The following is a 20,589-nucleotide window of genomic DNA, read 5'->3' on the forward strand; positions in this document are numbered from 1 at the left end:
GATATGGAAGCAAAATTATTTCTAAATGGACTATGTGTTTAAAGTATTCAAGGAAGCATCCTGGCTTTAAGAGACGGGTAACCAAAATCCCTTATGGAGGAAGACCATTTTCACTGCATTTGCCCGTGGGAAAATAAAATAGCAGCTTGCTGATGGGGCAAAAGGAAGGCTTATCACAGCATGAGGCAGGGGCATCTGGTCCAATGCAGGCAAAGCTGACATTTACCCACCTTTCACAGAAATGCTTCCTTTAATATCCTTTTTAAAATGATCACATACCTCCATGAGAGTGCGTTTTTTCCTTCTCTTCATCTTCTGCAATCATTTCTGCCATTTGAAGGAGATCAGCCTCAAATGGATTTGTGGGAATCTTCTCCTTGATGTCCTGAATAGTCTCTATGATCTTATCGGCATTGTCCAGAGTAGTTGGGATAAGCATGGGAACTGGAACCTAAACACACACAGGAAAGTTTAGATTTCCGAGCAATGACTTGTTTTGTTGTACATGAAGTAGTTTTTTGTGTACCAAATGCATTGAAGAGGATCCAGCTATTTTTCTTCCTCTGGCTCTTAGTCTGTGTTGCCCCTTTAGTCTATCTGCAGATGGGATAACTTGCTGTATCTCTGCAATAACCGGAACGATTCCTTTTACCACCACCTCTTTCCCCTACTGCCCAGCTTTATGACTCTGCATAATGACCAAAACGAATCAAGTGGAAGAGGACTGGATGGGATTCCCTCCAAACCCCATAACTGACCAGAGATTTGAGTGCCAGAAGAGCTCAATGTCTGAGTACATGGCTTTTGTGGCACTTCCAGCCTCTGAAAACTCTGGGACCTAGACCCCAGGATCTGAATCTGAACCCAAGAGTCTCACATTGGATTAGCCTATGCTAACTCTTTTCCTAAAAGGATGTTTACAGTATTTACATTGCTAGAGGTTCTGAAAGCACCCTGGGACAGTGGTAGAAACGCTACATAAGCGGGTATTTGGTTATAGATAAGAGAGACTCAGGCCGAAGATTTTAGGAAATCTCTATCTAATTGAAATCTTTTGATAATGAAGTTGGGACCCCTAGGTTATAATTTAAGGTACAGTAGCAGAGGAGCTCTTTGAGGATGGGTATTAAATTTTAAGTGACCTCTAAGGCAATGGGACATGACTATAGCTCTTGCAACCATCTTTTCCCCCGAATACTGCCTACTGGGATGTGTTTAGACAGAGTAAGAACAAATATAACCCTCACTGTTCTTTGTTCTAGCGAGACCAATCTGTAAACTGCAGGCCATAGAACATAACCATGAGTTGTCAGATGAGCTAAAGGGTAACTTACAGGTACTGGGACCCCAAGTGGAACTGGCGTGTACTGGGTGAAGAGGTGAAGGGGCACGGGCACAAACACTGGTACGGGAACAGGCACCACAAGGATTTGGGGTCGAACTTCATCTTCCTCTGTCATATTAAAAAAAAAAAAGAAGTGGTTTGGTTCCCAGAGGCAAGGGAGCGCCTGACAACTCAGTAATATCTCAGAGTGGTCCATGGAGAATTATTATTAATAATTCCATTAACAGTGACTTCTGCTTGTAACTCTCCATGCACAACCTTGTACGTTCATCCCAGTGACTGACATGTCTACATAGCTGTGCGCACACCTCCTGCCCCTAGCTCTTAACAGAGGATTACATGCCAGGTAATAAGACAGATTTACCTGAAACAGGACAGGATTCCTGTCAAGACAGATAAATGTATGTATCATAGAAAGTCAAGGGCTATGACTTAGACCACTCTTCACCGGACTAGCTTCCACCCCCTTTTATGGCAAGGTCTAAATCCTGGTCACAAAGGGTCAAATGGGAGTTTTACGATTGATTTCACTTGAATTGGAATATAGCCTTAAAACGTTTAGGGCAAGTATTCAAAGAGGATGCCAAATTTGTGCCTGTGTCTGCATCAATAAAAGCCAGCATTTTATTGAAAAACTGCACCTACACATGCCAAGTGGATTATTCCATATCTAACTATTTAATTCACCCACACTGGGTTTGACACTCCACTCTTTTCATGGACTTACTCTAGCAAATCCCCTGCATCTTCCTTGGAAGTGACATTTAACTTTAGTGCTGTTACTAGAAACTGTTAGGTGTACAATTCAGATGTAAACAATGCTGTGACCATATACATGAACAATGGCGGAGAAAGGTATTTCATATGCTGTTCTATCAGAAGAAGGATGATTGAAATGAATACTAGACTGCGTGATCTTGTGTCTTGTACTCAAATTTGGGAGCCAAAAACTCCTTAATTCTAATCCTAGAGCAACACAAGTCCCTCCGTAGCCTTCAGCATGTCTCTTGACCTCCCTGCTTCACTTTCCATGTCTATAACATGATGATAGCACCCTTGTGAAAGTTAGAGATGATTCCAAGGTGCATTCCACATGCAGTTTTCATGCACTTCAAGAAATGCAGATGGAGATTCTTATATAGTTATAACAGAAAATGATGCTTAAAAGCACTATGCAATCAAGCAAAACCCTTTTATTTTAATATTAGAAATCCTTGTCACACACACTGTTACTCATTCACCTGCAATACAGGCCTTTTTTTAAAAAGGAAGGCAATCTGACACGTACCAGTCTGGCATTCCTTATTCTGGGTATGAGGTTTGCAAGATGTGGCCTTGGTCTGGGTGATCGGCTTGCACAATAATGCTTTGTTTTTTAAAAGCCTTGGAGGTTGTGATGGTGGTAGTTTCAGGGCGTCTGTCTGAGTACTAGCCTGGTTTTAAATACAGAAAAGAAAGTATGTTAAGTTCAATACATTTGGCTATGGTATTTTGTTACAAAATGAGATACAAGCCTCCTGCAATAATATAAGACAGATATAATTTAAAAAATGGAGAATTTGGTATGCAACATGCTTTACTGTTAAAGTGTGATAACCACAAAAAATTTTAAAAAATGGTATCTTATTTGCTCCTCGTGTGTCTTTACATCTCTCTCTTATTTCTGTCAGTGAAGCAAAGGGTGTTTTGTTTATTGCTGTCAACACTGCTGAGAATAAACCTGCAAGAGTGTCTTGTTTTAGATAACAAATAATGCTGGCTAAGTTCTGATTTGAAACCTTAACTGTTTAACAAATATCTAAGACCCAGAAAGAACACAGCTTAGTTTTCAGATGCCATGTGGGGAATGCAATTAGAAATATTCCATCAACTAGGCAAACTCACGTGAAGTCACTAAAAGGGAAAAAATATAAAAGTAGAACACACCAAGCCCGTCAATCTTAGGATCACCTTTTTGACTGTAAGCAGACTGATTAGTTTTGTTTCTAATTTCCTGCACACTGTGCTGAATCTCTCTCTCTCATCATCTATTCCAATAGCATAATCAGATTACAGTAGAGACTCCACTAAGGGGGGGGAACATATATTTGCATTAATGGGCATATCGTAGTTTAGAACATCAAATCAGCAGTTTACCAGTGTACACCAGAAGAAAGACTTCTCTGTGCAGTAAAAATTCTAGCTATCTATGAAGATGTTAACACGTTGGATGTATTTTGAATCTCAGTCACTGTCAGAAAAAAGATCAGTTTAAATAACTGCTGTAACACTACATATGGAAAAGAGATATTTGATGTTTGGATAATATCTCTAACAAATTAGTGTGTCTGAGCAAAGCGTGGGGGAGGGGGAGCAGGAGGAAGCGTAAAGGTTCTTTTGCAAAAAACTTACATCTCCAATGATCTTTGCTGTCACAGTAGGAACTGCACCTGTTAATTAGAACAGCATAAACTTAATTTCTGTGTTGCCTAACAGCAAGGCCCTCTTCCTACAGAGGTCAAGTCTTAATCCCCACTGGGCCCAATTCTCTGTTGAATTTAATTAACATTATAGTTATTTACACCTATGCAAAGTGAATGTGAAACCCTCGCCATTCTAATCTGGTAGCATTTTACATTGGCTCTGCAGTGGTATAAGTGAAGGCACAAAGTGCAGGGCAATGAAGAACTGGGCCTGTTATCTTCAGTGGGAGCAGGACCTAATGCTGCCTATCAGATCTATGAGCAACCAAAATATAAGCCCAAGGAAAAAAAGATATAAAGACTTTGAAATTGAGTATTGAGGAATTCTACCTTGTAAGACGGTGTTGGAATTAACCGTGGGCTGGGCAGCAGGGGCACTTGCTAGGGATACCACGTTTGCTATGACTGGAGTTGAATCCTTCCTTAGAGAAGGAGGGCCTGATGAAGACGTTGGTGTCATGGAAAGGTTTGCTGTTTAGAAAAAGCAGAAGAAATATAGTGTAAGCATTAATATTACTGATAACAGGGCGTATTCATAGCTAGTCTAACATATGATGCAAGACCCACCCTCCACTCCAATATATACGCTCTTATAGTTAAAAGCTTGTTGTAAGTGTCAACTGCAGGTTTTCAATTTAGATTTAAAAAAATCTGTTTCTTTAAATTCCATATGCAAACCATGCTACCCAATCAGTGGGACATCTCAGATGTTCATCACAGCATGAAAGGACCTTTCTATTTGTATTATTATGTTTTATTACATAAGTGCCATGGGGCCAACTGAGAACGGGACCGCACTGTGCTAGGAACTGTACAAACTGTAGTATAAGAGACAGACCATGCCCAAAATCCTTATAATCTAAACAACTCAGGCGAATTGTAACCATGTCCTACAAGACTCTTCACTATCAAAGGTTTGTTTAAGTCCTTGACATTCATAATCCCCACGTTTACCATATTTCACAAAAGGTACTGTTCCCAGGAGTCTCTGGTACTAATCTGGACATGAGGCCAGATTTTCGGAAGTATTGCACACCTGTAGCACTTCTGTTTCAGATGAAGTTGCAGGTACACTGAACTTCTGAAAATCAGGGCCATGGTACCTATCACTATCCTTACTACTTAAAACACACTAACTGACAAACTTTACACTACACCAGGAGTGTCAAATGTTTTAGTGACGGTGTGAGAGTATAAATTAAATTACTGAGTTACATATTACCCTCAATCCACAGCAAAAGTCCCACTGCTATCAATAGGAGATTTGCACAAGGATCAAGGGTAGAATATGGCCTGGAAGCATACAATACGCTTTAATATTATTTATTATTTGGTGAGTAATTTATAGTGTTGCAGTCACTATCATTCGCTGGCAGAATATGCCCCTCTTTAGGACCACTACTATTTCTCCCCTTTGTTTCTCTACCTCTTCCTGTCTTCCTCCCCTCTAACACTTCATTCCCTACAGCAACTCACAGTTCCTATTCCTTTGGGATGAACTTTCACCCTCCTTCCCATTCCATCTGCTCAAATAATCAGTGAGGAATAGCTACAGCTTACATCAAGCTTAACACTAATATTTTAAGAGTCAACACCTAACGAAACTGGAGCTCGGAGTCATTGTTTCAAAATGTCTGCACATTTGGGAAGACAACCCAGCACTGGTTAAACTGAGTTCACATTTGAAAGTCTGTCTTCGCAATCATGAGGTTTACAAATGTATTTTTTTTAATTAATACGTAGATTCTGCCAAATATAATGCTGCCATGTGGGCCGCTTCAAGAAAACCAGATGCCTGATATCTCTTCAACGGACATTACTCTAATCGAATGTGCTTTTGCGAACAGTGACACTCAAAAAATAATTTATTTGTCTCGTTTTCTCTACATTGAGCATTTATGTCTACTTAACACATAGAGAAATCTTGTTTCTCCGCTAGAGAGGATTCAAGTAACAAGAGGCAGAAAAGCCCTATATCAGTGTTTCTCAACCTGAGTGAGGAGGGATCACAAGTGCAAGGCCAGCATTTGGGGGTGGCAAGCAGGGCACTTGTCTGGGGCCTCATGCCACAGGGGGCCCATGAAGCTAAGTTATATGCTTCAGCCCCGGGCAGCAGGGCTCAGGCTTTGGTTTAGTAGAGGGGTAAAAAAATATATTTATTTATTTTTTTAAAGACCAAAGCGGGTTGCCAGCACAGAAAGGTTGAGAAACATGGCCCTGTATCATAGAATCATTTAGAAGGGACTGCTAGGGTCTAGTCTAACCCGCTGCCAAGATGCGGGATATACCTGAGTCCATCCAATGGCTATTCTCTCAGTAGGGGGTGTGCGCGTACGTTATTTATGAAAAGATCCACTGAACTGAGTTTCCCCCGAAATGTACATACTGCATTATCCAAAGCAATTGTTCTGTTCTTATGTTCTAATTCACATCCTATTTTACCTGTGTTGTTCTGAGGTGGGGGTTCAGACACAGTTTGCTGATTACAGAACATCAAAATACAAAGCAGGTTGCAAAAATGTTTGATCTCCCCTTGCCATTTCATAGACTCACTGAGTTTACCTTGTCTTTTACAACCATCACACTTTGCCATCTAAAAAAAAAACAGCACAGGGAAAAAAATTAAAAAACTCAAATACCAGGATAACAATGCATGCATATAAGTGACCCCCTTCCCACCTACCTCCAAAAAAAGCTTTCAGCTTATATGCTGGTTACTTTTATAATAGCCACAACATTTAGTGGCATTGCCACAAAACAGCCTAAGGAATGAGAGCATTATATGGTGTTCTCCTGCGAGGTTCCTCTATATGTAGAACTGGTGTTCACAACTTGTGGGGGGTGGGAGGCATTCAAAGCCACAAAGGGAACCTGGCACCCAACTCCCCTTTCTACCTTTGGCTATCTCCTCTGCAAAGCCTAGGAGCAGCACCAAAGCCAATAAACAGGATTTTATAATTAAAGAGGCACAGGGTGGTGAGCTGAGTGTGCCCCAGAGTGAGTCAGAGAACAAGCAGGGCTGAAGACCCAAATAACCTGACTAATTCTGACAGTAAATGAAAAACACCAAAGAGCAAAGACTTCTTTTTCATTCAGCTCCCACAGATATGCACAACTTTAACGGAAGCAGAGGTCCACTGTAGACAGTTTCACGCAGCTCTTGGGCTTCAGAAGTTCTTTTGTTATGGCATTTAAATTTCAGAAAGTGTCGCATGAAAGCTACTTACCTGATAAAACAAAACCGTAAATTTAGACATGCACTCTTCTGAGCAGAACTCCTCCATCTTCCCCCCAAAGTGATTCTGGACCAGTTTGGGGGAAGCCTGTAAACAGTAACTGCACATTTTACAGTGGTTTCCCCAACGTTTAGCCAAGTCGTGTTTATAGAGCAGTTTACAACCTAAGACATCAAAGGAAGAACAAAAAAAAATTTTTTTATATCAAATTAAGGTGTTTATTTAGCTCTTGCAGTTAATTGTGACTTTTATAATCAATTTTAATATATTATCGTAAAGTATGGACAAAGACCTAGGAAGGTTAACAGATGAGATTTCTCATTTTCTTGCCCTAATTTTATGGCAGGATGCTTTCTGATAGGATTTACCTGACACACAGGCCTGCCTTTTCTTACCTTCACTACAGAATGGCTTGTCTATTCCTGAGAATCGCACTGTCTCCTTGATAATCTTCTCAATTTTGCAGTATGCACACATTGCCATTACACTACTTCTCTTCTTATATTCATCACAGCAGGTCTTCCCACAAAACTGAAACATTTTACCCTGTAATTACATGAGAATAATGCAATTATGCAAAATCTTGTTTTCCCTCCAAAACCAGTATTTTTAAATAGTTAAAAAACAAAACAAAAAAAAAAAACACATGTAAGGGATTTCTAGTGCTGGTGAAAGTCACCATTTGATAATGCTGGAGAATAAAGTCCGCAGAACAGGTGCAGCACAAGGTGGGAGTGGAAAGGTTCCCACAGATGCACCCATCAATGTTCTTCACTCCTGATCGAAGGGATCATCTCTAGAGGCAAGAAGGAAAGCTGCCTACATAGTCATTTAATCCTTTGCCTTTCTTCTGAGGCAATCAAAAAGGAAGCAAATCAATGCCAATTCTGATGGTGGTTTTGCTGTACCGAACCTACTACCCAAATCCCAGGATAGCTGGCCATAGCAAGACACCGAAGGACTATTGCCAGGTTATTGCCCCTCGTTAGGGTTTTGTGTCCGTTTCTGATTCAGAAAGATCTGCATGCAAAGCTCTAATCTTTATTACCTTGTAGTCAAGCAGTTCAGGTTTGGTTGCAAACAGTCGGTTACAGTGCTGACACTTGAGTTTCACAACAGTGCGGGCGAAAGTGACTTGCTGGGACTGAGCAGCAAGCCTCTGGAGACCAGCTGCAGCTGAGCTGCTCATGGGACTGGGGGAGACAGTCGAGGTAGTGCCACCTGATGCGGATACCGTTGCCCCAGAGGGAATGCTCACAATGACTTGACCCTGCGACAAGGGCACCACAGAGGAGGAGTTCATTCCTGCAGGCTTGTTGAACAAGTTCTGTTGGAAAGCAATTGAGGAAGGTATATTTTGCAACAGGAAACCCATGTCTTGGAGATTATAGCACTAGTCTGCCATTCTATTAATTGAACTTTGAAAGAAAGTCTAGACATGATACCTGAAAAGCTACAACACAGCTGTAACTGCAGAAATTGCGTATGCTCCCATCTGACATAGCCAGGTGATACTGAGGGATTGCTGAAGTTTTACAGCTGTTACACTGAACTTGGACACCTGATGGAAAAACAACGAAAAAAGAAAACCTAGTGAATAAACCCATGATTAAAAGCATTGCAAATGGCTTTATGCTGTGCGTACAAAAAACCACCAAGCATTCTGAATGACAAAGTTAGATATATCTAAGAAAGAATATGACCAACATCCTATAGAAAAAGCAGCAGCCAGAGTAGATTGAGCACTTTATGATATGTTGACATGAGCACTGCAATAGTGGTACATAGGTTCCTGCATCGCACTTTATTGTTAATTAATGCTCACAGTATTGCTGGCAGGTCAGTAAACATTTGCCCATTTTACAAGAGAAGCATCAGAGGGACAGAAGCTAAAGCCAAAGCGGGAATGAGTGTCAATCTGGAATGTTAAAATGCAAAAGTTCCGAGGCCCTCACCTGTCATTTGTGACACGTAAAACCCTCAACCCTTTTACAACAAAAAATAAAAATACAAAACCTGCTGTTTAAACAATAATACATTTGAAGGGTTTGGCAGAAACATGATGACCTATGTACAAGATACAGGAAGCAGAGTACTAGAGTGATTAAAGTCTTCCCAGTGCTTTTGACTATATGAAAAGCTATAATTTTTTAAAATTATAATTGTAGTACTGGAACACAGTGTATGCAGAATGCAAAAGAATGTATGTTCCTTGATAAAATCCCATGGTTAACTGGCTGAGAAAGAACTTGGCCTGCAAAGAACTGGAGTGTTTTACAAACAAAGGCCAACAAACAAACCAACAAACCATGCACTGGTTATCACCTCAGAACCATCATTTATGTACAATTTCATCGCAATTGTAGGCATGCCCATGACAAAACGGTGCACTTGAGTAGTGCACCCTGCCACTCACACCACACCTGTCTGTTTCATGCTTGTGAAGAGGAAGTACATTAAGATTTACAGATATCTTCCTGCTCTCTGAAGTCATAGGAAATTCTGCACAGGTTGTTATTCTAGCAGACAGGGAACAGGGTGTGAATTCGATATCAACACAGCAGATAGATCCACTTTTAGGGCTATCAGCATTCAAAGCATGCAAGTAAGTTTACACCCAAGAACACAAAAAGAAAAAGAGGTAGTAAACTAAAAGTTGATAAAACTTTAGCTTCTATTCTTTTTTCCTGGCAAAATAAGATAATATTTAAACTGGAAGCACTGCAAAGTTAATAGTTGTGTATACAACAAGGAAAAAACATAGCTTTTATTTCAGCCTATTATTCTAATGATTTTTTAAGCTTTGTTTTCAGGATGAACTAAGTTTGATCTAAAACTAGATGGAACTACAGATGTAAAACAAAAACAAAGGAATACAGTTACCTGCAGATGTAACCATTTTAACTCTGTAGGCTGACAAGCAGTTAACAGAGCAAAAGAGTTCGGTCTTTCCTAAATTATTTGTGCTCTCTATCATCTCAGCTGAAGATCTCAAAGACTTGCACAGTGCACAGGGTGTGATTTTTGCTGATTTCTGTGGAAAGAATAAAATAAGTCACTCATCTGGAGCTTAAAATTTGTATCAAACCTGCACATTTATGTACTAGAGTGATTAAATATGAGAGCCAGTGTATGTGAAGTTTGATTTCTTATGAAGTTATTGCAGTGTTTATTACTTACAATGTATTTCTTCACTGTAACCTTATGCTCCCTCATGTTTGTTTGTACTCCTTGTTTTATGTCTAGGTTGTAAGCCCGTCTTTTTATGTGTTTAAATAGTACTAGCATAATAGTTCTGGGGCCTCTAGCCACTGCTGCAACACCAACAATTCCATTCATCTAGTAGCTTTGGTTGGAGTGTCTCAAATATTTTGCTAACGTTAACTTTCAACACACCAGTGAAGTAGGTACGCAATATTGCCATTTTTGCAGATGGAAAGACGAAGGCACAGACAGATGAAGTTACTTGTCATGGGACACAGTCAGTGGCAGGGCTGAGACTAGAGTCAACTACCATCTCCTATCCTTAAAAATGCATTTTGTTCTGTAATCAAGTAATATTGGAATTTTGTGGAAGGACACAAGGGAAAGATAGACTATATACAATGTAAGCATTTAAACTATCAAAGACAAGCAGTTGGTTAGAACTGGTTTATCAGTTGTGATAAATATATTTTGGGCGTAAGTTATATACAAGCAATAAAAGATTTATTAACCTTTCATTTTCTTTTTTTTATAAGCTTTGTAAATATTATGGTGGCGCCAGTAAGGTCTCCATAGTTAAGGTTATACTGAGATTCGTACAAACAGAACTAAAATCCCTTTTTTCACTGTTTAATTAATTTGGTTTCTTAATTTGTCCCAACAGCTCTTCGGAAGACAATTTAATTTTCCAGGTCATTTTCTGGATGAAATGTTCCTACTTTTCCAGAACAAACACTTAAAATAAAATCATTTTGAAATTCATCCCCTTTTTCTGACTTATGTAATCTGAATAATGGAACTGCAGACTCTTCAAATTACATACTACATGCTTACTCTAGCTACAGTTGAGGGAATTTTTTTCTAAAATAATTTTTTTAGATGCTATTTGTCATAACATTTTTGTTTTAATTATAAATCAAAAGCTCGTGTCTTTAAGAGATACCATTATAATATCAGAGGTAAAGATAAATGAATAGGGAGATATGAATGAGCCTATCATTGTCCCCTCCCACATTCCCCTTCACCCAACTCCCTTTACAGTCATCTTTCCACTCCCACTGGCTCCCCACAACACTGCTTTTTGGAGTTGGAGGAACAGAAGAGGAGAGTGGGGATGTGGGTTTGTTAGAGATGGGAGGGCGCAGGGGGAGTCTAAGTCCCACCACTGATTTGCAACTGTACAAGCTGTACAACTACATTGTCTTAAAAATTTCTTCTAAAAAGGAGACGGGAGATAAAAAATTAAGGGGAAGAAAAAAAAAAAAAAAACAGAGGGAGGATGCAAGTGACCAAAACTTAAAATATGCTCAGCCATAGACTGAATTTCTTAAAGTCCTGGGAGAAGGTGAGGGGGGAGGGATTATTTGCATCATTTGCAGGAACAGAACCTAAGAAATAAAAGAATAAAAAAAGGAAGGCTGAAGGCTGACATTAGTAGAGGACAGTTACAGTTGTGTGGGTGCCTTTGCTATACATTTCTTTAAATTGTTTGATTGCTTAAGTTTAGCCTTAACTAGTTTTTTGGAGTCACATTCCTTTTTTAAAGATAAAAACATTCTTGTGATTTTGTACCCTTCAGTTATTGATATATACTCCCAAAATGTAACACCAGTTAATGGAGATTTTTCTCTGGGAATGTCAAAACAAAATATATACCAGTGATACTGAAACAATTATTTCATAGAGCTAATGGCTTTTAGCTGTAGAGCTATAAAATATTCACTATTCACTTTGGAAAGCAACAATTAGCCAGCTATTATTAAAAAAAAAGTTAGTTAAAAGGATCAGAAAGGGCAGTGAATCAAGCAGAGTTGGGAAGAGAGGAAACAAAGCCCCTCAACTCACTGTCATATGAAAATGTTTGAGATACATGTTCGTAACTCATTTATGCAGTACAAATGGGTTTCTCCAATGACATACAACATAAAACTTAAATTTGAAATCATTCTTTCCCAGATTTCTACTGCATAAAGATACATTTTTCTCCTTTTTCCCAGTTCCTTTCCATCTAAGACCTGTTCCTTGCTCTTTCATCCAGGTTTAGGCTACAATTTTCAGCAGTGATCATTGTTTTTGAAGGTACATTTTTGCATCTGCACATCAATTACCTGCAGATACAAATGCCACCATTTAATCAGCCAAGTACCTGATTTGCAGGCAGAGTCAAGTATCTTGACATCTTAATGGTGATACCTGAATGGACAATGCAAAAATGGAGGTTACATTTAAAATATCAGGGCCTTATTATTTATCTTCTATACAGTGCTACAAATCTACAGGGCACCATACTGTGGTAGGCAGGTGTCAAACAGGTAACTGGTTCCTACACTTAAGGACTTACAACCTAAAGACAACAAAACAAGGGGGATAGCCATTAGAGCTTGAGTGTTCAACATAGGGTTCTCTTAGAGACAGGCTTGAGATATAGTTTGGATGTCAATTTGAATTTCTCCAAAGTTGGTGATGTCTGGATATGAGATTTTGGTTCAGGTCTATTTCTAGTTTATCAGAGGTGGAGTCAGAGGAAGCTTAGCATCTGCTGGTAGCCGTTCTAGGCATGCAAGGTAGCATGAAAAAAGGTATGGAGACAAAGTGACATGTTTGAGCAGAGCTTGAGAAATTAAAGGGCAGAGATGTATTCAGGACAGAGTTAATGAGAAGCCTTCAGTTGGTCTATTCTAAAGTCTACACTTATCAATTAAAGTAACTTCTCAATCGATGGGGCACATGAAGTTTTAGGAGTATCAAAAAAAAAAGTACCTGTTTGTACCCGGTAACACATGTTGAACTGCAGAACTTCTTTGACTGTCCTTCTATTTGAAGAACGTGGCATTGGCCAGAGCCACTGTAACAGTAGCCCCCGCAATTCTCACAGCAGTTCATAGTCAGGTTATTAGCAGAACGGAACTTGGAGAAGCAGGCATCACTGCAGAGTTTGTGTACAACATTCTGATAATTCACTTCATGTCTAATCTAAAAGAATAAAAAGTAAAATAGTTAGTGTCTGAGATATTAAACTGTTCTGATCTGCAGGAAATTCAAACTAGAAAGTAGAAGTTACATATAAATTACCACTGCATTCTTCTGGCACATGCTGCACTTGGTTGAAATGCTGTTAGTATGAATAGTAACAACAGGTTTCCTTTTCAATTCATATGTAGAAAGACATGACTGGCTGCAGAAATCCTTGCTGGAGTTTGTATTGTCAAACTGCGCAGTGATCACATCCTTTGGATTTAGGATCTCTCTATTTAAATTTAAAAAAAAAAAAAAAAAAAAATTAAAAGACAGATCAGCTTGATACGTCTGTGGCCCTTGGCAGACCAAACGCATTCTCTGTAATAGCAGTAGTGCAGTAGTAAGAGAGTGTGACAGTCTCTCACTCCCATGGGCTTTATTTCAATACAGTAGCCTTTCTCAACTATAAAACCCGCAGAATACACTGAGACAAACTTCTTTGTTTAAAAATCTTACTCTCAAATTGCTGACTTTGTAAATCTGAAGGTAACAAATCTGTTATTGAGGAAGTCACAGTGATATAAACAAAGTAACATTCACTATGAAAAGTGACTTTTGTAACTAAAAATACCACATATGAATAACTCTCCTTGATAATCAGATCCTGCCACAATTAGGCTCAGAGGCTATTCATCTGCCTCAGATTATGGTATATATTACATATTGATGAAAGCTTGAACAGCTACACCCAAAATTTCTCTTGGTTTAGTTTGGAGATAAGGAGACAAAAGAAGATATGGTTTATAGGCATTAAAACTGCTTCTGTAGCAGTAGACAACAAATCCTGGTTCAATGGTACTTTCTTATTCAGAACAGGTTTTTCAATTTATGCCTAAAAAGGGCAAAGTTTCTTTTTCCATACCTGACAGGAGTTGTGAGCATCTGATTTAGGTCATGATATCCCCATAACTAGAAACTTATTTCAGGCTCAATAATTTCATTTCTTCAGCTCAGCAAGGGTTAGATATTAGATAATGAAGCGCCCCCTGCGTGCTCTCAGGTGGCTTCTTTGGTCAAAAACTTAATGGACAAAACATAACCTTGCAAAGTGGAGAGACTACTCCTATTGCTAAGTTTGATAAATAGCTTAGAGAGCTAGAATTTGTAGGGAATCTCATGAAATACAAGCTATCGATTACATTCAACTACTAAACTTGATTTTACTTCATTGACTTTAGTAATTTAATTGTTTTAAGTTGAAGAGCATCTGTTAAATGCATTCTCAAAATATATTTAAAACTTGAAGAAGTCTAATTTTGTATATGATTATTTTTAGAATGGGGGAAGGGGACCAAGTACCTTTTGAGAGGCAAACTTTTATTTCCTGTCGATTTTAACTGGAAAAAAAGAAGGTGTGCATATCAGGGTAAGCGTTTTAAAAAATATATGTAGTTGCATATAACAGCCCATTTGCAGTGACAGAAAACCCAGTTCACACTACCATTTGCAGACAGCTCAATCAGCAGAGGCAGAGAATGAAATGTATTTCTGAAAGGAAAGACTGGTGGTAGAAGTGGATACTGGGGGGCCAGAGGAGGAAGGAGAGGATGTAACATAGTGATCCCTAACAAGCTAACTTTTCTTCATAAACAAAGCCTTTAATTATTCATCTGAATGTTAGTTATTACTAGAACTAGCTAGAACACTGCTTTACTTTGAGCAGCTTGAGCACGTCTTCTTTGTAGAAGCTGGTGGACGAGAAGCTGGAACAGTGTATCCAGTGAGGCACAGTGTGGAGCAGAAGAGCTGAGTAGAGCCTTTCCTCTGGTACGCTGTTTGTCCCTTCTGGAGGATTTTTTTACAGCCAGAACAGGAAACCCGAATGGCTGTGGTTGGAACTGAAGGCAGCATTTTACTCATGCCAGAGGATGCCACAGCAGGCTGGAAACCTGATGTCAACTGTGGAGCTAGAAAAACAAGAGGAAATATATATTAACAGCCAGTATGTACTGGGTGAAATTCACCCTGTGCAGAAGGCCAGCCTCTGCATTTGAGGGACTAACTGGGATTTCAGTAATGCACAAGCTTTGTCCATACATACGTATATATGCGCCTTGTCCTGGCCTTCTGCACAGGAGCAAATTCCACCCATTGTTATAATTAAATACATACTTTTACACCCCTTCCAGATTTAATTCTCTCTTGGGTTCTGAAATACAAGCATTTTGTAGGTTCCAACTGAAGAGTGTCCAGAGTGTCTAGAAGCTCAACCAGACTTCATTCTGCTGCAGTTAGATAGCAAATGAAAAGCATGCTAACCCACGGCGTCATTTTTTGAAGTTGAAACATGTGGAAGATTTAATTACATTTGGTCTTTCCTGTTCCTTACCAAGAGGACTGCCACTGACTGAAAATACAGCACTGATCTTCAGCTCCCCTTCCTGAGTTTTTGGCTGCTGGCCGTACTCCTGAACAAAGGGAAAAGGAGATCAAATAAACAAACCTAACAAAAAGTGACATTAAAACAAATGAAAGGACATCAATTCCTTCATAATGTGCTACTAAATACAAGATCCAAGAAACCAAAATAAATGAGAACTCTTCATAAACTTCTATGTCAAAAATCAAGGGCCAGAGACATACCAGACATTGTTGCATACAAAAAACATCTATATACCCACTGCATTCTCAAAGCTCACATTGGTGTATGCAAATTGTGTAGTGCTGTGTGGAGATTTCATAGCATGAATTGTATGTCCCCTTCGTCAGTTATATTTTCAAATCACTTTGATGGCCAAGTCTTAAAACAAATCCATGCTTCTCCCCAAATAATTAGCAGTTATTAGAGAGCTTTTCAGTTACAAAGCATGTTGCAACTTATTGTTCTTGCCCTTGCCTTGTAAAATAGAGGCAAGTACAGTCCTCAATTTACATATGAGAAAACAGAGATTATGGACATGAGGAAGTCACTTAAAGGGAGTAGATGTGGGAACTAAAATGAGGTGTTCCTGTCTTCTATTCAGATCATGCACCCCTACTTGCTCTCTCGAGACATTTAAACCAAACAGCAGCCACCACCCAGAAGCAAGGCACATTCTATATGCAGATTCTAAAGTCTAAAACAATAGTTTCATGGAACTATATAAATGTTTAAATAATTTTCAAAACACACAACACATTCAATGTTCCATAAAGGAATCTACAAGGCAGATAAAGTTTATCCTATTTCCAGGCATGTGGGGGCAGTAAAATCCACATACTGTGTATAATGTCAAGCTTTATAATATTTCTATTGGGGAAGGAGGAAATTCCAAACTTCTTTACTAAGACAACTGAGTTACGTCTCTTAGAATTTCCCACAAGAACACCCAGGGATACTAGTTCCCTTTGGGAACTGACGGACTGCAACATTTAAAGTTTCTTCTCTTTTTAAAGTGAAGTTTTATCCGTGTGCATCAGAACAGAGCTTTTTTTTTTTTTTACTATAAAAAAAAAAAACAACTGTAAAACAACTGAAAATCACTACAGCTTTTAAGGTTTACAAATCAGCTGTAAACAGGCATTTTAACAACTTTAATTATAGTGTTAGCTGCAGGCACTGTTGGTAATGGGAACAGGATCACATCCTGATGTCCATCATGCATGATTAGGTTCTTAGAGAGCAAAATTTCAAAGCAATACAATTGAGCTAAAAATTAGAAAGCATCAGCCTTGAAAATCACTTGCAGCAAAGTCTGCTGTGTATTTCAGACTGAAGAAAAAACACATTCCCAACTTAACAAAGCCAAATTAAGAAAATCCTCACCAGCTTCCACATCCTCAGTAACAAATAAAGATGAATACTATAGCGTTCTTTTACCCAAGTGATTTGTGTGTCTAAGAATTTAAACTTCATATATCTTAGTTTCCAAGTCTTCACTGACATTGATCAATATGACCTTTGATAAGCAAAGGATATCCTGCATTAAGTTCTGCTTTCATAGCCAAACCCATATAGCCTGAAATAAGAATCTGCAGATTATTACACACAAGAATGAATATTTAAATTACAGTGAACAAAATAAATAAAAAATAAATCAATGTTGTATTCTCCAACCAACCACTGACACAGATACCAACTAGCAAGTCCTAGAGTAAACGAGATTCATGAAATATTTTGTCAAATAATTTGAAATAATACATACACTTGAGAAAAAAAATAATCACAAAATGTTCATGAACTTTGCACAAACAAAATGAGGTGAAATTTGAATGAATAGTTGTTACAAATGATATTTCCAGCTTTAACCAGTACACAGGAAACTTCTTCTTTACATTTATCTATGAATAACATCTTTGTTCACTTGGACCCAGAAGGCACCATAGTGCAAGTTTATAAAGATTTTCAAAGAAAAATAAATGGAAAGACTAAAAGGGGCAGATACAGAAGAAAGAGTACAAAAAGGTACAGAAAGAACAAAACAAAAAAATCCACCACTAAACAAAACCACCAAAACACAGGCAGCAGCGTCAATACTATCAGTATTTACAAACCCTAACCTTGTTCTCCTCTTACCTAGAGAATAATTATTCTCACACACACACACACACACACACTCTCTTTTTAAAAGCCTTAGGCAAACACTAATTACCCTATGAGGATGATATTATACCCATATTAGGAATGAGGAAGACTGAGGCATTGTCAAATCAAATGATTTGCTTAAGGCCACAAAACGATCAAGTGACAAAGATAGGTTAGAACTTTTAAAATCCTGCCCATGCCCCCCTGCCACCATATTCAATCCACTAGCCCAGTGGTGCCCAACTTATTACACAGGAGGGCCACATAAACCTACGGAGGGCCACATAAACCTAAGCCCAGTCTTGTGTGGGAGGCCAAACAGATTCTACATATTTTAATAAGATTTAAACTCACCTGTACTGATTTATATTTTAAGTTCAGTTTGTTTCGTATGTATTTAGATAGACTAGTGGTTCCCAAACTTTTTCCGCCGCTTGTGCAGGGAAAGACCCTGGCGGGCCGGGCCGCTGTTTACCTGCCATGTCCGCAGGTTCGGCCAATCGCGGTTCCCAGTGGCCGCGGTTCGTTGCTTCAGGCGCAGCAGCAAACCGCAGCCAGTGGGAGCCACGATCAGCCGAACCTGTGGACGTGGCAGGTAAACTGGCCTGGCCCGGCCTGCCAGGGGCTTTCCCTGCACAAGCAACGGAACAAGTTTGGGAACCACTGAGAACGACAATACTGTATATAGAAACAACCTATTTATACATTTGTGTAAACTAAAATGACGACAAAACACTAATGAATCGGCCATTAGTATTTTGTGCTGAAGCAGGCTGCGGGCCTTAGGAAATGCACTGGTGGGCCGTGTATGGCCCACAGGCCATCGGTTGGGCACCACTGCATTAGACCAATGGTTCTCAACCTTAGAATCATTCAACTTTTTTCCGTATGGTCACAAAAATTTCTATAAAGTTCAAGAAAGCATTTAAGCATACACTTAAATGTTCCTATAACTGAAGTCAAGTCAATGGGAGTTAAGCATGTGGCTAATTGCTTTTGTGAATCAAGGCCTCTACGGGTATGTCTACACAGGGATAAAAGACCCAGGACACAGATGCAGCTGGCCTGGGCTCATCGGACTCAGGCTCTGGGGTTGAAAATACTACTATGTAGACGTTTGGGATTGGGCCCCACAAGCCTGAGCCAGCTGATCTGGGCCACCCACAGGTTTTTTATCCCCATGTAGACAATCCCTAAGCTCTATTTCCAAAAAATTGTTTCTAGCCTTTATGCTTATGAAGGTAATCTTTCAGATCTAAACAGCAGATGTAGTCTATTTTTATATACTGCTAAGGTGTGACAATTCACAAAATAGTCAATAAAAACCATGAATTATACTTTAGATTTTTTAAACATGACATTGCCATGGGCTGGACCGAAGTGTCTACGTTAGCCACAAATGACATCATAAACTTATATGCAGTGCTATGGTTTTAAAAAATTATGTATTACGGCATTTTTGTTTTTACCTAACAAACAGTATGAAACATTCTGGGATACGGGGTCATGGGAGGAAAAAAGCTGTTTGGTTTTGGGACTGGGGCTAGTAAAAGACAGAGAATCCCTGCACTAAGATGTACTGCCTGTAGGACTAAGCTTCAACCAACAACCAAGCGCAAGATTTAATTCATACCCAGTTTACAGGACTGAGTGTAAGGAACCAGAATATAAGAAGTGGCGGCAGCCTTACCTCAGCGTTATCAGGTTCGTCTTTAATTTTGTCTAACAGTCCCTGCTGTGGTGCTATCGCTTTATCATATTCATCATCCAAAGGCTCTTCCTTAATTCTAATATTTGATGCAAAGGAATTCCCCAGCTCCTGACCAATGGATTCCTTACTCGCAAACAGGTAGCTAGACTCCTGAAGCACAATAATATGGAAAAGAATGACACAATATCCAACGTTTAGATGACCATTTCCTGTATGTCTGTAACTATTCCCTTCCCTCTTCAAATGCTTTGGCTCTTGTGAACAAAGCAACAGACACTTAAAACCGGCAGGCTCTACAAATCTAGGATGAAATCACAGCCTTGCTGAAGTCAATGGTAAAACTCCCACAGACTTCAGTAGGGTCAGGATTTCATCTATTAAGCAGTTTTTCCACATAAGAACGGCAGTACTCGGTCAGACCAAAGGTCCATCGGCCCAGTACCCTCTCCTCCGACAGCGGACAATGCCAGGTGAGCCAGAGGAAACGAACAGAACAGGTAATCATTAAGTGATCCTTTCCATCGCCAGTCCCAGCTTCGAGCAAACGGCACAGGGCACTGCAGAAGAGCTCACCAAACAGGGTCCACTTGTGTAGTAGCTGGTCTCTAAATGATGTGTACAGCAACTTTACTATCAAGGGCCCCCATCCAAAGAGGGTGGGAAAAATTAAAATAATCTGCATTTGATCTTTCAAAGTAGTAAAAATGTATATGGAGACAAACTGCAAATATTTTTTAAAAATTCAGTTTTAAAGTTACACTCACACATAAAACAGTTATTTTGAAATACCCAAAACAAATACATTTTGCTATACCAAAAAAACCCCCTGAGAGATCCATAACTTACCCTGAAGTTAGTTTCTGGAATCTGTGGTGCTAACTGTGTCCGTAACGTTTCTTCTACTTGATTAGTAACTGGGGAAAATGTATATTAAAGTGAATACAATTCTTAGACAAAACTGCTTCAAATCTGTCTTGGGTCTCTGAATATCTCCAATGTATTATAATCAAACTTCTCCTTCTCTTCCTTCCCAAAGCAGGTCAAATATAATGCTCAAACAGAATTAAGATTTTTGTTCTTCGATTCGACAATTTATTTCCCCACATCAG

The 20,589-nt window shown here is 39.2% G+C and overlaps 1 protein-coding gene across 7 annotated transcripts in view; it reads right to left on the reverse strand.

Annotated features, from left to right (window-relative positions):
* LOC144277120 (zinc finger MYM-type protein 4) overlaps positions 1-20,589 on the reverse strand; it is a 55,825-nt gene that overhangs the window by 14,320 nt on the left and 20,916 nt on the right. For 6 of the 7 annotated variants that reach the window (XM_077837689.1, XM_077837691.1, XM_077837690.1 and 3 more), the window contains 17 exons: positions 20,327-20,394; positions 19,460-19,630; positions 15,595-15,673; positions 14,920-15,172; positions 13,320-13,494; positions 13,008-13,220; positions 9,927-10,077; positions 8,489-8,604; positions 8,092-8,370; positions 7,439-7,589; positions 7,035-7,207; positions 6,250-6,400; positions 4,138-4,278; positions 3,737-3,774; positions 2,634-2,778; positions 1,335-1,453; positions 280-451 (listed from right to left, as the gene is read on the reverse strand). In XM_077837689.1, the coding sequence (XP_077693815.1) occupies positions 280-451; positions 1,335-1,453; positions 2,634-2,778; positions 3,737-3,774; positions 4,138-4,278; positions 6,250-6,400; positions 7,035-7,207; positions 7,439-7,589; positions 8,092-8,370; positions 8,489-8,604; positions 9,927-10,077; positions 13,008-13,220; positions 13,320-13,494; positions 14,920-15,172; positions 15,595-15,673; positions 19,460-19,630; positions 20,327-20,394 (2,595 nt within the window). The remainder of the gene's footprint in view (positions 1-279; positions 452-1,334; positions 1,454-2,633; positions 2,779-3,736; positions 3,775-4,137; positions 4,279-6,249; positions 6,401-7,034; positions 7,208-7,438; positions 7,590-8,091; positions 8,371-8,488; positions 8,605-9,926; positions 10,078-13,007; positions 13,221-13,319; positions 13,495-14,919; positions 15,173-15,594; positions 15,674-19,459; positions 19,631-20,326; positions 20,395-20,589) is intronic. The other variant, XM_077837694.1, reaches the window with a different exon arrangement.

The sequence above is a fragment of the Eretmochelys imbricata genome, chromosome 19, assembly GCF_965152235.1.
Source record: "Eretmochelys imbricata isolate rEreImb1 chromosome 19, rEreImb1.hap1, whole genome shotgun sequence".
In the NCBI taxonomy this organism is placed as follows: domain Eukaryota; kingdom Metazoa; phylum Chordata; order Testudines; family Cheloniidae; genus Eretmochelys; species Eretmochelys imbricata.